Here is an 18,976-nt window from a genome sequence, read left to right on the forward strand (position 1 = left end):
CACAGACGTTTTTATTTGCTGCTGAATATGACATTCATCAGTCATAAGCCAAGTGACACTTCTACTCTGCTAGTCACCTTTTAACAATACTGTCAGCAGACTCTACATATTCTCCATCACAACTGTATTTAGGGTTAGCCTGTGTTTTCAAGTCAATAAATTACCATGATGCCAGTTTGATCAAAATGTATATTATTTAATTGTAAAACACTGCTCAGGCAGTAGAGCAGTAAAGCAGAATAATAAAATCACACCATCACACACCAACACCAAAACATGCAGCTCCACATAAACAAAACAGCAACATGATAGAGAAGAGGTAAAGAGAGGCATACCTTGTTCTGCCATCATATGTGCAAGGCCTTGACAGGATAAGAGAGGGATGAAGAGGGGAAAGAAATACTTGAGAAAAAACACACGCACACTTAGTTTCAATACTCTTTAGTATTGTGATGATACATGTTTTTCCCAGGAGGAAAAAACATGACATCAGAGCACACTGTCATAAAGCTTCCTGTGGCTGAGCAGGAAGCTTCCTCATAAGAAATAACAGCATGTTAGTAAATGTAATACCCTGCTCAAACACATGTCCTGTTCAGTAACAGAGCTCATCTTCACTGAGCTGCTGCATGGATTTAAACCTGCAAAACATGATGTCTCTTTTCACTGTTTTGTATAATTATATGTGTATAATACATTTCTTTTTGGCAGCTTTTTATACACTGTGCCCAATTGTGTAGCATTGAAGCCCATACTATGTTTGTATTGTCCTACTGTGTCTGGAAATCTGCAGCAGATTGTTATGGTCATATATTTACATTTAACGTAGTTTTCATTCAGACTCACCTGGCATATTATTGGTGACTTCTGAAATAGAAGGAGACAGAAAACAAGCAAACAAAAGCAGCATTAGAAACACTCATATTACTTGCATGTTGACAGTCATGCAAATGGTTTTACCCTTGATAGACCATACAGAGGGCTGGCAGTGGGCACAGCCATGTGTATGTAAAATGCAAACAGCAAAATTTGGTTTCAAACAATCATTCAGTGACAGATGAAATTCAAAGAGAAATATCCAGCGTCAAGAAAAAGGCAGATACACACACACTGTCTGCACCATCACCTTCAGTGCAGACAGCAGGTGCTGTTACTAAATAATAAAGACATACACAAAGGTAACAAAAAACCCCAAATAATATAATATAAGGTTGATCCTTCAAGTGACTTCAAGGACTGACAGAACAGCCCACATAGGCTGCAGTGATGTGCAGTGTTGGACAGATTGAGCACTATACTAATGATTTTATTTTCTTAAACCACAGAGCCACTGACATCAACAGTCCTGGATTCCCCTGGAGACAATGAATATCTACATGGAAATGGAGAAATGGCTGATAATCTTTGAGCTTTTGTCATGGATTAAAGTAATAGTGAGGTGAACATTTGACCTGATGGTGCCACTATATTAAATGTCTGAGGTGAACAACATGCTCTCTGAATGGTGTCCATCTTTAAGTGAAAGTCATACACAGCTGATGATATGATCAATATCACCCCTGGGAAAAATGAAAATGATGGTGGGTGAGAAAATGTCATACAGACAGCACCACCACACTGGGAATGTGCCAAGTCATCAAAGAGACTAATGGTTTGTAGTATTAGATTCGATTAGATTAGATTAACTTTATTAATCCCACAACTGGGAAATTCATCTACCACAGCAGAAAAATAAACATCTATAGAATAAACATCTATGGAAATATACATCAAAAATACACCAAATATACACTAATAAATACAATATACACAATACACACGATATGTACATGAAAAAGTGCAAGTTTGCACATGGTCAGGAAGAGCAGGAGTTGTGGAGTCTGACAGCTGCAGGAATGAAGGACCTGCGGAACCTCTCCTTCTTACAGCGAGGATGTAAAAGTCTGCTGCTGAAGAAGCTACTCAGAGACCCTACAGTGTCATGCAGAGGGTGAGAGTTATTGTTCATGATGTATGTCAGCTTAGCTAACATCCTCCTGTCACCTACTTCCTCAATGGATTCTAGGGGGGCAGCCCAGGACAGAGCTCGCTTTCCGGATCAGTTTGTTGAGCCTCTGCCTATCCCTGTCAGTGCTGCCCCCTCTCCAGCAGACCACAGCGAATTAGATGGCTGAGGCCACCACAGAGTCGTAGAAGGTCCTGAGGAGAGCCCCAAACACGCCAAAGGACCTCAGTCTCCTCAGCAGGTGAAGGCGACTCTGACCCTTCTTGTAGAGAGCGTGGGTGTTGGTGGACCAGTCCAGTTTGTTGTTTAGGTGAACCCCCAGGAACTTGTAGTTCTCCACCACCTCGATGTCCAGTCCCTGGATGTTCACTGGTGTGAAGTGGGATGTCTTCCGCCTGGGGTTCACAATCATCTCCTTTGTTTTGCTGGCATTAAATTGAAGCTGGTTGATCTTGCACCAGCTGACAAAGTCCCTGATGACTGTCCTGTATTCCAGTTCATTTCCCTCCGAAACACACCCAACAATGGCTGTGTTGTCAGAGAACTTCTGGACGTGGCAGTGTGTGGTGTTGTGTGTGAAGTCTGAGGTGTACAGGGTGAAGAGAAAAGGGGAGAGCACCGTACCCTGGGGGGCACCTGTACTGCAGAGCACCACATCAGACACACTGTGACGAAGCCTCACGTACTGTGGTCTGTTGGTGAGGTAGTCTATCATCCATGCAGCCAGGTAGTGGTCCACTCCCACACTTTCCAACTTCGCTCTGAGCAGTGGCGGCAGGATCGTGTTGAAAGCACTAGAAAAGTCAAAAAACATGACCCTCACAGTGCTCCCACTGTCCTCCAGGTGTAGCAGTGATCTATGCAGTAGGTAGATCACTGCATCGTCCACCCCAACAATAGGCCGGTAAGCAAACTGCAGGGGGTCCAGCTGTGTGCTCACTAGTGGTCTCACGTGACTCAGGATGATCCTCTCCAAAGTCTTCATCAGGTGAGAGGTCAAGACAACAGGCCTGAAATGGTTAGGCTCCTTGGGGTGCTGGGTTTTAGGTACCGGGACCACACAGGAGGTCTTCCACAGGGCCGGTACTTTCTCCAGGCTCAGGCTCAGATTAAACAAGTGTATGAGCACACCACAGTGCTGATCTGCACAGTCCTTCAGTAATCTGGGGCTGATGCCATCCGGGCCTGGGGCCTTCCTTGCCTTGATCTTCTTAAATTGACACTTCACCTGATAAACTGTTATGGAGAAGGGGGTGGAAGATGACTAAGGTGAGGATATGGGGGTGGTGGGGGGTGAGAGGGGGCAGTTGTACTGGTGAGGAGGGGAGGGCTGGAGGTGAATGGGAGTTGAAAGTAGCGGGTTGAGGAGAGGAGGGGGAGGTGGCCCAGGGAGGTGTGAAGAGGGTGCAGGGCAGGTAAGGGGGGAGGGGGCAGAATCAAATCTGTTGAAGAACAGATTCAGTTCATTGGCCCGGTTCTTGTCGCCGCAGCTCAGGTCTCTCCTCACTCCTTTTCCGTGGCCAGAGATGTTTTGCAGTCCACTCCAGACATCTCTGGTGTTATTCTGCACCAGCCGCTCTTCCAGTTTCTGTCTGTAACAGTCCTTCCCTTTCCTGATTTTCTGTTTGAGTTCCTTCTGGACTCTGCGCAGCTCCTCCTTGTCCCCCAATCTAAAGACCCTCTTCTTCTTGTTCAGCAGGGCCGAGTCTGTTATTTCAAAGCAATCTCTGAGTCTGGCACTGTGCTCCTCGGACCACACCTTCACAGACCTCTTCTTAGGTGGTTGTTTATTCACCAGAGGGGTGTAGTCTGTGATCAGATGGACAAGGTTGTGATCTGAGCGTCCCAGCGGGGGGAGGGGTGATGAGGTGTATGCATTCCTGATATCAGTATACAACAAATCCACATACTGGGTGAAGGTAGGAAGAGCAGAGGACAGGAACGTGTGGTTGAAGTCCCCAGAGATGAGGAGGAGGGAATGGGGGTGCTGGTTTGTGGAGCTGTTTTTGCAGCGGCAACGGCCGAGGGGGGGGATGTACACCGTTACGTATCACCGCAATAACATGTGAAAACTCTCTCGGGAGAAAGTACAGCCACATGCTAACCCCTAACAGCTCCAAGTCTCTAGTGCAGAGTTGTTCCTTGACACTGATGTGTCCAGGGTGGCACCATCTCTCATTAACGAAGGCTTTTTAGGCCTTTATTTGACAGGACAGTAGAGAGACAGGAAATGGGGAGGCAGAGAGGGGGAAAAGTCAAAATCAAGTAAGGGCCGTCCGATGCAGGACTCGAACCGGGGCCGACTGCAGCGAATACTGTAGCCTCTTAGCGCCTGCTTAGACCACTACACCACACGACGCCCCTCCTCCCTTCCTCTTACCGCACTGTGTGGTTTTCCTGTCCGCCCGTACCAGTTGAAGTCAGTCCAGTGTGACATGTGAGTCGGGAGAAAGTTCACTCAGCTACGTCTCCGTGAAGCACATGATGCTACACTCGCGAAACTCTCTCTGAAGCCGGGTTAGCGCAGTAAGCTCTTCCATCTTGTTTGGGAGTGATCTTACATTCCCCATGACGACAGACGGTAAACATGGTTTATACCGTTTTTTCCGCTGTCTGCGCTTCACTCCAGCTCTACAGCCTCTCCTCCTTCTCCGGATCTCCGCAGGGATCTCAGGCCGCCCAGCATAGTGAAGGGGTGTGTGGGATATAGTTAACAGCTGGTCCCGAGTGTAAACAATGGGTCCGTGGTAGAATGAGTCTCCCGACGTTGCATCAAAAAGTTCAAAAAATAGCAAGAGGCAAAACACGACTGTAAAAGTATAAACACCCATAGCTGCGCTTGCTTAAAGTGTTGGTGTAGTACGAGAAGAAATCACACTAAGTAGTAAAAGAAAAAAATAAATCACGTGTAGCACTGAGAAGCAATGACCCTCTGCATCAGACAAAGGACGTCTCTCTGTTCTTGTCTTGTTGGTTAGGGTTAGTAGTGCTGCATTTGATATAGAGAGCAGAACATTTAAGTGGCATTAAAGTCATTAAACTCCTATTAATCAGAATGATGCAAAAGGTACACATGGAGTTCCTCAAGGTTCTGTGCTTGGACCAATTCTATTTACCTCATATGTGCCTGATTTGGTCAATATTATTAAGAAACTCCTGTGTCAGTGATGTCAGCCTAACACTGATACATACTCCTCTCCCCTCTAGCTGTCCAGATTTCTACTTGGTTGAGAAATGTCAATGTTATGGTGATTTTTATCCAGAAAATCTGCAGCTCCACTGTTCACTAGTATATCTGTTTACAGGCCAGTCTTGCCTGTTCAGATGTGGCGTTGACGCTGGTATTGATAGTGACCAATTAAAGGATTGTCACTAGCCACTGTCCCCACCACCCAAGTCTCAAAAATCAACTTGACCTGACGTGCGTGCCGAACAGATATGCTCTCTAGCGATGATGGTTGATGATGTTGTGCGTGTTGTGCGTGTGGTTTTAGGTGTGCAAGTTATGAGACTACAGAGGCCACTGTTGCCACTGCTGAGCCAAAGTTACATAGTCTCACTTTAAATTTGGTAAATTGTTTGGGTTACTTTTAGAATTAGAGTAGTTAGAGATGTTACAGAAGAAGATACCTGGAAATACTGTACAGATCCGTGAATTGATAATTCCTTCCAAAGGTCCCAACTCATTAGCAGGGCAAAAAAAAACCACTGCCCTTCGTTGATTATTGAAATATATTTGGTTTCATTTAGTTGAGTCACTTACAGAAATGAAGTAGGTGGAAAATTAAGCAATAGGTGATTGACTTGAGATGCATTAAATGTTCTTTGCAGGGAGTAATTGGACATGTTGGGGAATTAATGGGATCACAAGCATATGGAAGTCAATCAGATATGCATGAGATATTAATTCAGTTTAAACTGAGACTTGTGTCAGCTCCGCTCCAACATGGAAAGAGTTTGTCAAATGCTCATCTGTGTGTGTGTGTGTGTGTGTGTGTGTGTGTGTGTGTGTGTGTGTGTGCGTGCCTGTGTGTTGGGATAATCTTGCAAAAGCTTCAATATCCTTAATATCTTTGTGTTTCGTGAACCTTACATTTGAGATGACCACAGCACCGAACTCAAATACTAACAGAAGAGGAACACTCTGGACGGGAAATTTTCACAGACACACGCACGCACGCACACACACACACACACACGATAATTATTTCATGTCTTGTCTGTAGTTGGAAAAAGTTAAATATTCGCTAAGAGATAGATTTTTATAAAATATGTATATGTAAGTATGCTTACCTTCCACCCTGACATCACACATGGGGCACCATAATGTTGGGTCTTCGGTTGTTTGTAAATTTATTGGCTATCATAAATTAAGAAAATATTAATATTAAATAATAACATTAAAATGAATTAAAGTCCTCGGGGGCACCAGCCTAAAAAGGCAAGAATAACCAATACTGATTCAGTCTCAAATTATTACTATTAATCTGGATCTTTGATAAATAATTTAATTTAACTTAATAGCTATAAGCAAAATTACCAAATAAACAGTAAAAGTGAAAGTAGAGGTATTGGAGTTCTACTGCATAGAGATTGTCAATGCTTTGAGGGAGGTTAGCTGCATGCAGGGTCTAGAAAATGAGATGTAATACAGGTATGTGTGTGAACATACAAGTACCCAATTGACTGTGTGAGTAACCACAACCTAAGCAAACATTACAACAACAAAACATTAACCAACATGTACATGTACAAAGGTTAAGACTTCTGCTGCTTAGCTGTGCTGTGCTATGCTGTGCAATGTTAGGTTACGCCCAGTAACGTTACCCAGTCCTTGGAACAAGAAAGAGGTCCTTTCCAGTGTTGTGGTATAGTCCAGTGTTAGTGAGGAGTGAATTCCTGTCGGACTGTGTAGTCTCGGTGTTCCTCTTTGTTCTTCTTACAGAGTTAGCAGTTCCACGCCATCTGCTGTGTCTTCAGTTGCTCCGAAAATCAGCTTGCAGACTTTGTGTCGCAGCCACTTGTCCTCTCAGGCCTTCAAGAGAGCTGTTGTCTCAGGTAGCAGTGCTGACCTGGGCTGGGAGCCTTGTTGCTCCTTGAGGAGCTGAGAGGGAAGAGGAGCTGCTGCTCCTGAGCAAGCCAAGGAGAGAAGACGCAGAACAAAGAAGGAGATCTGGTTCTGTCTGGTGACACCCTGGGGGTTCAGATGTCAGACAGTGACCAACACTCACTGGTCCCTGGGGTCCCTGGGGAGGGTTGTCCCCAGGTGTGAACAGTGAGGAATTGTGGGGGAGTGAGTTCTTTGTTCTGTAGAGCAAAAGAAAAAGGTCTCCACCAATTCAAATGTACTGAGTCCCAACATGTGTCTTTATGAGGGGTCTTTACTGCAGCACAACAGCCCAATAACACTTACAGTACAGTACACAATTACTCTACTGGACTTGTTTTTTTATATTATTCATATTTAGATTTTTTTTATGCATGCACTGAAAATCTGAACTCAGATTTGATTTCCATTTAGGTAAATATGCTGCCCCTTTTATGGTGAACTCTGGGTCAGTTTAGCTGTTAGAAGATTGGATATTAAATACAGTCTCCAGTGTCAGCTGTCCACCTTGGCCATCTCCCTGAGAGGTACACACAATAACAAATCTCCTTCTCCAATGTGTTTGACTTTCTGACTAATCCATCTTTCAGAGCTCATCCTCTCTCTGCCTTTCTTCTGACGATCAGCTGGATTTACTCGCCCTCACTCCTGCTCTGTCATTATTTTCATTTTGTCATTATTTGTCATTATTTGTTCTCTATCTTGACCCACTTCCTTTGGTAGTTTACTTCCCCTGTATTGTGCCTCTGTCCCTGTCATCAGACTGTAGTGTGTGTGTGTGTGTGCTGTCCCTGTCATCAGACTGTAGTGTGTGTGTGTGTGTGTGTGTGTGTGTGTGTGTGTGTGTGTGTGTGTGTGTGTGTATGTGTGTGGTTGTGTGTGTGTTTGGACAGAGAAAATGATGCAGACACAGAAGCATGCCAATTTGTTTTCCTCTGCTCTCTGCTTTCTTTATGCTTTGCGTTTGCATTTTCTAATTTCCTATAGGCTACTTCTCCAAATAGAGCTATTATTACCGTCTATACTGGCGTTAACGAAAACGTCTATAGTGGATTTGCTGAAGACAAGATAACGGCAAACCCTGCAAAGTTGGTGAGCTGCTCGGACTGTGATCGACTGATTGAGAGGATAACTAACTCCAGAAGAAGATTGAAACGCTCCAATACATACATGAGAATGAGCAACACATTGACTCTGTAGCAGCTACTGTACAAGGTGCAGAGCTACCAAATGCTAACGGACAGACACAGATTTTTTTTCACTGAGGTACACCGGATGTGGAGTGTCACGTCGTGGACTTAACTGACACTTTCCCCTGGGTATGTCCTAATACCACTGGACTAGCTGCAGGGGCTCCCAGACCAGTCTTCCCTTATGCCTCATACTGGCACTGCATTGGAGCTAGACCGAAAGCATCAACTCCAGCTGGGACTGCGTCTGACGTTGTCCACGGCAGAGGCAAATCCAGAGGCAAATCCAGCAGAACATCAAAAAGGACAGCACCAACGCTCACTCCACCACCTGAACTGTCATTACACAACAGAACAAAATTAACGATGCTGAACCCAGAAAAGCTAATAACACCAGCATCAAGGATAAACAAAATCCAAGAAATAGCCCCAAAATGAATGTATGTCTGGAGTAACGTGGCTAATCATGTTGAACACAGGGAAGAAGCGTATGATGATGATCATAGAAAATCATTGAAAACTCAAGAGAAAGCCCCAAAACCACTGCCAGGCCAAGGGCCCAAAGAAATGCCATGAACTTCACACCTGAGATTTTGATTGTGGACTAAATAACTAAGCATGTAAAAATCGTTGAAGACTGAAGATCTAACCATGACTGACACAACTGTCAGGATGCTGACTGATGTTGCCATCTATCCTCTCTACACACCAAAGCAATATGAACATTTTTATCTTCACTGGATCCCTTGAAATTTTGTGAGGGAAAACTGGCTTTGAGATCCTGAAAAAAGACTTTTCCCTATTACTGAAAAAAACTTAGCATTTTCCTGTGTGAATCTTACACACAGGACAATGCTTACAGGCAGTCAGCCTGTGTCTCCCCCCTTACCTGACCCCCTGCTTCACATTACACAAGGCATTAGGAGGATGTCTCATTCACAATCAGGACTCCCCCCTGCGGACATCATCCTCACCGATTATGGGGTTAGTTAAAGCTGCCACGCTGAAGCAGTCAAATTGATGAACTGCTAAACAGCAAGAACCACAGACATCACCACTCAGGTGTCCACCTGAGATGAGACTGACCCCATGCCGCTTCTTTGAACATACCGGTGATTTTAAACAGCTGGTGGCATGGTCAAACATATATTAGAAATCACAGACCATCTCAATAATCTTCAATTTATCAATCGTGAGCCACAACCAGTCTCCCTTCCTGTCACAGATCCCCAACAGCTGAAATGAGCTCTTTTGAATGTCAGATCATTGGCTAACAAATCCTTCTTGATTAATGATCTGATCACTGAAAAGAACTTGAACTGTATGTTTCTAGTTGAGACCTGGCTAAACACCATTACTGTTGTAGCAACACTGATAGAAACTTGTCCTCCAAACTCTCATTTTTACCAGTCAGTCAGACAAAACAGGGAAGGAGGCGGGATTGCAGCCATTTTCTCTTCACAGTGTGTCATGACATCGACCTGGGTCGATCATTTGATTATCTTGCTCTAAATTGAAAGCAGAACTATCGGTACATATGATTACAGTATATCGGCCACCATGAGATTCATCACTCTTTCTGCAGGAACTCTCAGAGCTGATCTCACTTGGTATCACTAGATATGATAAGCTAATCATGAGTGGAGACATGAATATTCATATCAATAAAAATACTGACTCCAAAGCGATGGAGTTCCTAAATCTACTGGACAGCCTTGAACTCACCCAACATGCAAATGAAGCCACCCATCAACATGGTAACACCATGTAGTAAAAACAAAAGGCTTAAATATTGACATGTATCAGTAGTGGAGTTTCTGACCAGCACTGTGTGTTTTTTATGCCAGCTTTACTTTAACAAGGACTAGAAGGGAATTTTTAGTTCAAAAGCATTTCTAGATGACAAGATTGAAGCAAGGAAAGAAAATGGAGGAAAACTAGACTCACAGTTCACTGGCATATACAGTATATAAAGAAGCCATATCTGCCTATAATACAGCAGTACGCCTGGCAAGAAAAGATTACTTTTCCAAGATTATAACAGAGAATGCTGGAAACTCAGCACTGAACCACAAGCACTGAAACTGCTCTGACTCAAATAATCAGTGACCTCAGACTAAACTCTGATGAAAATAAGGTCTCAATTCTTGTCCTCTTAGACCTAAGTCGTTTGATACAATTAACCATAACATCTCAATCAATCGTCTTGAAAAGTTGGCTGTTAAACTGGTTCAAAATATACATCACAGGGAGGTCTGGAGATCATGTGTGTGAGAAACATGACATCTGCTGTGGGGTTGCTCAAGGGAGCTGCCTTGGACCGTTATTATTCTCTCTGTACATGCTATGTTCATTTTATGCTTTTTCAAGTAAAGCACTCGCTGCCTGTCATTTCTTTGTTGTAAAGCACTTTGTGCTACATTTTTTTTGAAAGGTGCTATACAAATAAACTTTATTATTATTATTAGTATTATTAATAATAATAATAACAATGATGATAATAATAATAATAATAATAATAATAACAATAATAATAATAATAATAATAACAATAATAATAATAATAATAAATGCATAAATTTAATGAGGTACCATGCAACAGTTTCCAGTAGCTGGATGAGGGAATTCAGTGTTATGAATGTAACACATCTCTATCCTCCAGCTCTCTTCACAAACTCCCCCCATCTGCCTCAGCTTCGACAAACGTATTTATTCATTGGTGGACACATCATCTAGGTGAGGTATGATTTGCTTTTAATTCAATACCCAAAGGTGACGCAAGGATAGTGGGGGATTAGAGCTCAAAGTGGATTACTTAAAGGGATGGATTACTTAAAGGGATGATTCATGATGTTTTGGATAAAGCGAGAGAGCACCGTGATTAATGAGGTATATCAAATTCTGCTTCAAACTGTGGCTTAACTGATTGTTTTCTGTGTGTTATAGATATGGAACCAGTGTGTTGAAGGTATGTGTGCACACACACACACACACACACACACACACACACACACAAACACGGTAATGACTCATTCATTGAGTCAGTACAGTGCAGAAGGCTTGATTATTATTGGTTTCATCATCATCATCATTGTAACAGTCTTAATCTCCTTGCTGACTTATTTCATCAGCAGCCATGTTTTAATGTTGATATGGACACAGGGGTATCTGAGGAGGGGCTACAGCGGCCATCTGCTCCTGCTGGGGTAACAACGGCACACAGCCACATACAGCTAGTAGATCATTAGCTGGTTATTCATGTTAGATCCTTACTGTATAGTCAGGCCTTGAAAACATCTTGTTCTGTTGTGTGGAGTGGTGAGTGACTGTGTGGTTACTCCCTCCCGTGTACTTCCTGTGCACTACTCTTCGCCATGGTCATCTCTGTCAACACGTAATTTTTTGAACTAACACCTTAAGCTGTGAAACATGCTTCAAGAGACACTTCATCATGTAAAAATGTTGATCTTGAGGACAAACTTGGCATCTTACAGTGGCTACATGCCAACAGGTTTCTGAATGTCTGACTGTGGATAATAAGTTTAAGTAATTTTTCCTCATGGCCTTCTTCAAATGGTTTTAAATGGTGTTGAAATCATCAAGAAATGCAATCTGTATGCTGATCTGTAGCCTATATTTAAATTCATTTACAATCAATAAGCCTGATTAGCTCTCACTGTTCAACAATCACAGAACAAAATTATTTAACACAACAGAAGGAAACAGACCAATCACAAGACACACATTTTAAAGATACAGCAAGTATACCAACTACCCATTTAAGGTAAACACACAAAACTTGTGCTACAGAAAATGGACCAGACTCAGTGAATAGCTCCCTAAGCTTAACATGTCCTATGATAACTATTAATTTAGCTATACAGACTAATGAGCAGTAACTAACATGTCTTTGGGGTCATCAGGTGGGAACCTCCTTTCACCAGTGTTTCGTCTAGTTGGTCCCACGACACCTCCAGGAGGCTAGACAGTGATCACTGGCGTCCCAGAGTCACTCCCCTAATGCCAGCCATCACTGCTCCTCACACCACCACTATTTTCTTTATCTTGCCTATGCTACCACAAACAACACCATCATCAACTCTGACAAAACACACTAGCAGATTCAGCAAACAAACTCCCCTAAACAGTTGGAGAAAGTGGCGGCCATTTTGAATGAGGGAGGTAGAGTCAAGGAGAGATGCCTTTTTGAGCTAAACTCTCACCCGCCGGATTAGGCTGTGCTCTACCCCCCCACCCCCCACCCCCCCACTCTCCAACACCACACCATTCAACTCACCTAAAACAAACAAACTCACATAAACAGCCAAAGACACACTACTCTCAGTCACTTGAAAAAATATGAACACTACAAACCAATTCAAACAATACAAGCAAACAATACAGGCCACCTCACCTGGACTAACCTGGTTTCAAAGAGGCTCACACAGGCCACACCCCCCACTCACACAGGCCACACCCCCCACACTACTCAATATACTCAAAACATGATAAATTAGGTAATTATCAGGACCATTCAAGAGAATGGGAGAGTGGTTGTGTGTACGTAGCTGTGTTGTCTGTTTTAAAAGGCCATCAGGTTTAAAGTATGCTCGTCATATGTAATTCAACCATTTAATCATTGAAAAAATTTCTCTGTCAAAATGTTAACGGTATATAGTGTTACATGGTGTCTGAAAGACTCAGACAGACAGACAGATTAACTGTAGCTCTTTATTAATCTGTATATGGGCCATTCTACTGAAGTGATTCAAACATATTTTTCCCCAAATTTGTAAGTATGTAAATTTTATAATACACAACGTACACATAATAAATTCATAATGACTTATAATATTAATAATAATCATAATGAACCATCATACATTTGATAGCATTGAAACAGACGATTTTGTGAAGACCGGTGTGCATTCTAGTTACTAGGATAATCTACACGTAGATAAGATAATCATGAAGTACTGATGCATCACTAGTAATTATTAAGTACCTATTAGTGTGCTGTTGAGGCTGATGGTTCACTTTATGTGAGAGGACACTAAATGAGTAACTTATGTTGGAGTAGTACTGAATAAGTAATTACTGTTTTGTGCCACTCAGAGTTAATCAGGAAAACCTCATGAAGAAAGTAGGGCTATGATCGATTTACAGATAGTTATGAACTAATCATTACCTAATGATTCACTAATATAGTATCTAGATAGTATTATAGTATTTAATATATTCCTGGATTAGAAGTTATCAGGGAACTGCTTCCAACAACACATCAACCATCGGTTCATTCCTCATTTGTTCTTCACTCATTCTTTACAATGCAAATTTGTGTACCATATAGTAAAGTGTTATTGGTTAGAACAGTATGAATCTGTGGTAATGTTTTTTTTTTAGCAGGATCATGTTTCCACACATTTGCGCATTATGCTGAAATATCATAACTGATCTCAGAATGACAAGGGGAGCGTTTTGTGATGCAACAGTAAGAACAGGCACAGCTGGTGATGCAGAGGGAAAATGTTCTGTAGGCCAGACCATCTCATGTTGGTTTGGCTTTCGCGGGGAAACACCTTTGTAAACCACATTGCGGCTCCTGGATCAGGACATAACTAAGGACAGCTTGAGAATTAGAGCCCAAGATTTTCTCAATGCACATGTACAAACCTCCAATAACATGCCTCTGTGCTTGACCAGCCCTAGCCTTTGTCAATGGGAGATGTCAGGCCCACAAGAATTAAGGAAACTAGCTACAAGAGCTAAAAGTCAAGCTAGCTTTCAGACAATACCCTGTTGCCGCCACAAGAGGGCGATGAACAACATGATGGATGCAAACAGGCATCAGATGCTTTATGGGACAGAAGCTGTTCTATGGAGCGATATCACTTCCACTTAGTCATTAGATTTTTAGCTTCAACTGTTGCCACTGGTGTTAGAACATATGAGATCATCATCTGTGTTGGCACCCCCACTGCTCTGATGGAATGGATACATGCAATCGAATGAAGACTGCTTTTTTCATGCAGGGCTGAAGTTGGTGTAAATGCAGCATCGTCCCGCCTTTTGCTGTGGTCTTTTGATTTGAAATATCTGCAAGAGGTCACCAAAGATGACAAAGTAATTGATTGGATGTTTGTGAATTGGAGTTACTTAATGAATGAAAATAGTATTAGTGTTAAAAAAGAGAATGAGAGCAGACTTATTCTGTTGTTGTACTGATAGAAGTAAAACTGTATATGTAACTCAACCTCAGTGTTTTACTATAAGAATCTGGCCTCTATGTTCTGTGTTTTTTCTTTCATCTTTAGCATTCAGATAGCACTAGTAATATAGAGCCAAGAAAATACTGTATAGTGCACTAGGCTGCAAATAGAGTGTGTCTGAGGACTCAGTGTGTGTGATCCAGTTTGTCTGTACAGATTGAGAGCAGGGAATACAAAGATTCTTTACAGCATTCACACTTGTAATGTTTGTGTTTGCTTTTCTGGTAAGCACTTTTGTATAATATGTTTATCATGTATCAGAAATGTGATGCTTAGTGTCTCAGGCTAGTTCATGTCATTGTCTCGCTCTCTCCAATGTATTCAAAAAGCAGCATTAAGCATGTTATTTATCACTGAATCAGCAGTCCACATTCTCTGCAAGCTGCTGGAGTTCTTACTGTCACTCACCTATCACTGCTTCGCAGGAGGCAGCCAGGCAGATGAGACAGAGAGGGAGAGTCACACATACATCAACACTGGGAACAGCTCCCAATGTGGAGGCTTTAAATCAAGGTTAGGAAAAGTGGCCCAGAAACCATAGTCACCACTGCACTTGCACTGATGCCTCAATGAGTCACACAACACAGCTCTGAAGTGGCTGAAGGGTGGTGAGGCGAGGAGAGAGGACAAGAGAGGGAAAGAGGAGGACATGTATAAAATACCTAGAGATATAAGAACGACTGAGAACGGCTGAGAGAGACTTCTCACCTACAAAATAGTGCCACTGTGGGGCAACACTATTAAAATGGTTGTAAATAGAAGCTTTATCGTAATGTAGGCCAATGTAAAAATGCATGATCTGCTATGTCCTTTTTATCACCTTATTGGTTTGTTTTCATGATTTGCTGTGGATATTCATGTTCCCAGAGGATGATTGATATGGACTTTGGTGGTACTCCATATTGGTCTCATGCAGCATTTTATAGCCATTTTCTTATCAGAATGGATGATTCCCATTGTACCCGTAGGATTATTATTATTTGGCGTTCCCAATGCTGCCTGTGTAAAAAAAAAAAAAGAATTTTGGTTCTCTCATCAGTTTCTATGGATCTGCAAGGACGTACATGGCTATCTCAGCCCTGCAGCTCCAACAGTTCTTCACTAACTCAGTACAGTGAACTCCATATGATAGAGTAGCATGCATGACCAATGTCACAACAGTGTGAAAGACGATAAATAAATTTAAAAAAGTATGTGTGAAGCTGATTAGCTGCAGGTTGCACATCAAACCTGAGAAAACATTTTAAGCAACACAGCATCACATTAGTCCAGTTCACTAAGAACTCTTTGACATAATATGCACTTTACTGTATTTCAATCATGGCTGTTAATAAACAATGAATGAATCATCTTTAAAACTGCTGCGTATGTGGTCTAGATTGATCTTTATCTATCATGTTTTAATTGTAGTAAATACTTGTAAATAGTAAATTCAATTTCCTTTGTGAATGTTTTGTTGATGCTTAAACGAATAAAGATACCTGTTATTTAAATACCACTGTGGAATTGAAATGGAGGCTCAATAAGAACCAGAATCAATAAGCAGAATGAGACCCTCCCCTAGTGACCTCACTGACCAGTGAATGTTGGTCAGTGTGTGACATCTGAACCCCCAGGGTGTCACCAGACAACCTCAGATCTCCTTCTTTGTTCTCTCTCTTCTCTCCTTGGCTTGCTCAGGAGCAGCAGCTCCTCTTCCCTCTCAGCTCCTCAAGGAGCAACAAAGCTCCCAGCACCAGGTCAGCAAAAGGCTCCCTGGAACAACAGCTTTTCTGCTGGCCTGTCCAGAGCAGACTGCAAAACTCTCCCTCACTCTGCTTTGCAACACAGCGTGTTAACTTCAGCGCCAGCGGCTACGACACAAAGTCTGTCATCTGATCTTTCAAGCAACAGGAGCCACAGAAGAGTTAGCATGGAACAGCTAACTCTGTGAGAAGAACAAAGAGGAAACCAGCTAACCTCCTCTCCAACCCAGAGCCCACACAGCCGGACAGCACTTCACTCCACCAGAAAGCCATCCAACTTATTGGTCTCTTCAACAACCTTGGAAATGACCTTTGTCTTTGTTCCAAGGTCTGGGTAATGTTAACTGACTGGGCTTAACCTCACCTAGCATAGCACAGCACAGCTAAGCAGCAGAAGTCTTAACTTTTGTTAATAGTACATGTTGGTTAATTTTTTGTTGTTGAAATGTTTGCTTTGGTTGTGGTTAGTCACACAGTTAATTGAATACTTTTATGTTCACACACATACCTGTAGTACCTTCTCCCTCTAACCTGGTACCTTTAGGCTACATGAGCAAGGCTAACAAAGAAACTCACACCTTCCCCTTATGAGTAGTTTCTTTGTGTACAGCCATCTTGTATAGTCTTCTTTGTTCAGGCCATGTGGTCACAGCAACCATTTTGAATCAGCCATCCTGCCTTTGTCTGTGTCCCCACAGACACACCCCCATACACACAGGCACACACACGCACACACAACCACACCTGTACATACTTTAGATTACATTACATTGTAAATAAATGTCTTTAAGTACAACTACTGGTGTGTTTAATGTTGCACGTATGTAAGTATTGTCAACCTCTACTCAGTAAAACTCTAGTCCTTCAACTTCAACTTACTGTTCATATGGTATTTTGGTTAGTTATTTATAAGATAAGTATAAGTAGTATAAGTAAGTTAAGTTAATTATTAATCAGAGTTCCAGATTAATAGTATAATTTGAGACGGAACCAATATTGGCTGTTTTGACTAATATTTTAGGCTGGTGTCCCAGAGGACTTTCAAGTTATTATTTAATATTAGTATTTTTTATATTGATATTTTCTTAATTTATGATAGCTGTTATGGCTGCTGCCAGTTTGTCAGTTTGGTAATCAGGCTGTGCAGACTCCACGATGGGATTGTTCGAAGCAGAGAGGAGGCGGCACCAACTCCACGGTCAGTGTCTCCCATTGGTGCAGCAACGGCTTTGCCAGTCCAATCCACAGCTGCAACCATTCAAATGAAGACGAGAAGAAGGTTTGAAAGCTTGGCCCGCACATCATTCAGGGCGGCTGGTGTTGACAGACAGCTTTCGTCTGTATCTCTTTGTTCGAATTGTGTTTTTGCAGGAGGTGCTTGTAGCCATTGGTGGGGACTGGGTAAGTTTAACACTGACTGCACACCTGTAGAAAAGTTGTCAGCCACATTTGGACCAGGGGTGCTGCTTTTTTGTGTTGTTTTTTGTTCATCGGAATGTAGTCAGAGAGTCCTCTTTTTGTTATATTTTGTTTTTGAGTTGAGCAGCATCCATTTTGCCCTGTTCAGCTCCTTTAGTTTTCCTCTTACCTTGTTTGTGCCTCCCTCCATGGTTACATGATAAATTTTGCTTTACCTAAAAACTGTAGTTTTACATTGCTTCCCTTTTAGCCCCTAACCGCAAACTGGGGTCGTAACAATAGCCAATAAATTCATAAACAATGTAAGGTCCAACACTATGGTACCTGGATTGTGAAGCAGAGCACAGACACAACAATCCCTTACAGGAAATCCATGTGTCCATTAGCTGATTGTTGATAATAATAATAACATTTAATAATAAATAAACAATAATAATTAAATTAGTCCACGTCCTTTGGCCAAGTTGTTGTATATCCTGGCAGTGTGGACAAATGATCTCCTGAACCTCTCTGTTCTGCAGCGCGGTGAGATGAGACGTTTGCTGCTGTAGCTGCTTCTCTGTCCTGTCCTCTGTCCAATGTTGTGGAGAGGATGGTTGATATTGTCCAAGATGGCCTCCATCTCACATTGAATGCTTCTCTCCACAACAGTCCTGAGTGAGTCCAGACTCCTGCCAAGCACAAACCCAGCCTTTTTGACCAGCATGTCAAGTCTCATTGTATTCATGTTAGACATGCTGCTGCCCCAGTAGACAGCAGCATAAAAAATTATACTGTCCACCAATGACTGATAAAACGTGCAGCATTTCACTGCAGACGTCAAAGGACCTGAGCCTCCTGAGGAAAAAGAGCCGGCTCTGCCCCTTCAGTTTACTGTCCAGGTGCACACCTAGGTATATGAGTGTGCACCACCTCAATGTCCTACCCTCGAATGTTGACTGGCTGAAGGGTGGGCCTAGACTTCCGAAAGTCAATGACCATCTCCTTGGTTTTGGAGGTGCTCAGAAGGAGGCAGTTTTGTCACTCCATTCACTGAAGGCCAAATGCACTTGAAAAATCAAAGAACATAATCCTCATGTAACCACCTGGCTCATCCAAGTAAGAATGGCCCAGTGGAGCATGTAAAGGACGGCATCATCCACTCCAGTATGTTCCTTGTAGGCAAACTGTAGGGGGTCTAATGCATATTCAACCTGTGGCCTCAGAAGGTGGAGAAGCAGCCACTCCAGGGTCTTCATGAT

At 42.5% G+C, this 18,976-nt stretch overlaps 1 protein-coding gene across 15 annotated transcripts in view; it reads right to left on the reverse strand.

Annotated features, from left to right (window-relative positions):
* Positions 1 to 18,976, reverse strand: part of nrxn3a (neurexin 3a) — a 239,751-nt gene that overhangs the window by 203,004 nt on the left and 17,771 nt on the right. For 12 of the 15 annotated variants that reach the window (XR_008829349.1, XM_056393154.1, XM_056393148.1 and 9 more), the window contains exons 3-4: positions 847 to 867; positions 336 to 362 (exon numbers count right to left, since the gene is read on the reverse strand). The exons of the other annotated variants lie outside the window; for them this stretch is intronic. Coding sequence is in view for 11 of the 12 variants with exons in the window: in XM_056393154.1 (XP_056249129.1) it covers positions 336 to 362; positions 847 to 867 (48 nt within the window). In the remaining variant the exon portion in view is untranslated. The remainder of the gene's footprint in view (positions 1 to 335; positions 363 to 846; positions 868 to 18,976) is intronic. 15 annotated transcript variants of the gene reach the window in all.

This window comes from Seriola aureovittata, chromosome 13 (assembly GCF_021018895.1).
Source record: "Seriola aureovittata isolate HTS-2021-v1 ecotype China chromosome 13, ASM2101889v1, whole genome shotgun sequence".
Lineage (NCBI taxonomy): Eukaryota > Metazoa > Chordata > Actinopteri > Carangiformes > Carangidae > Seriola > Seriola aureovittata.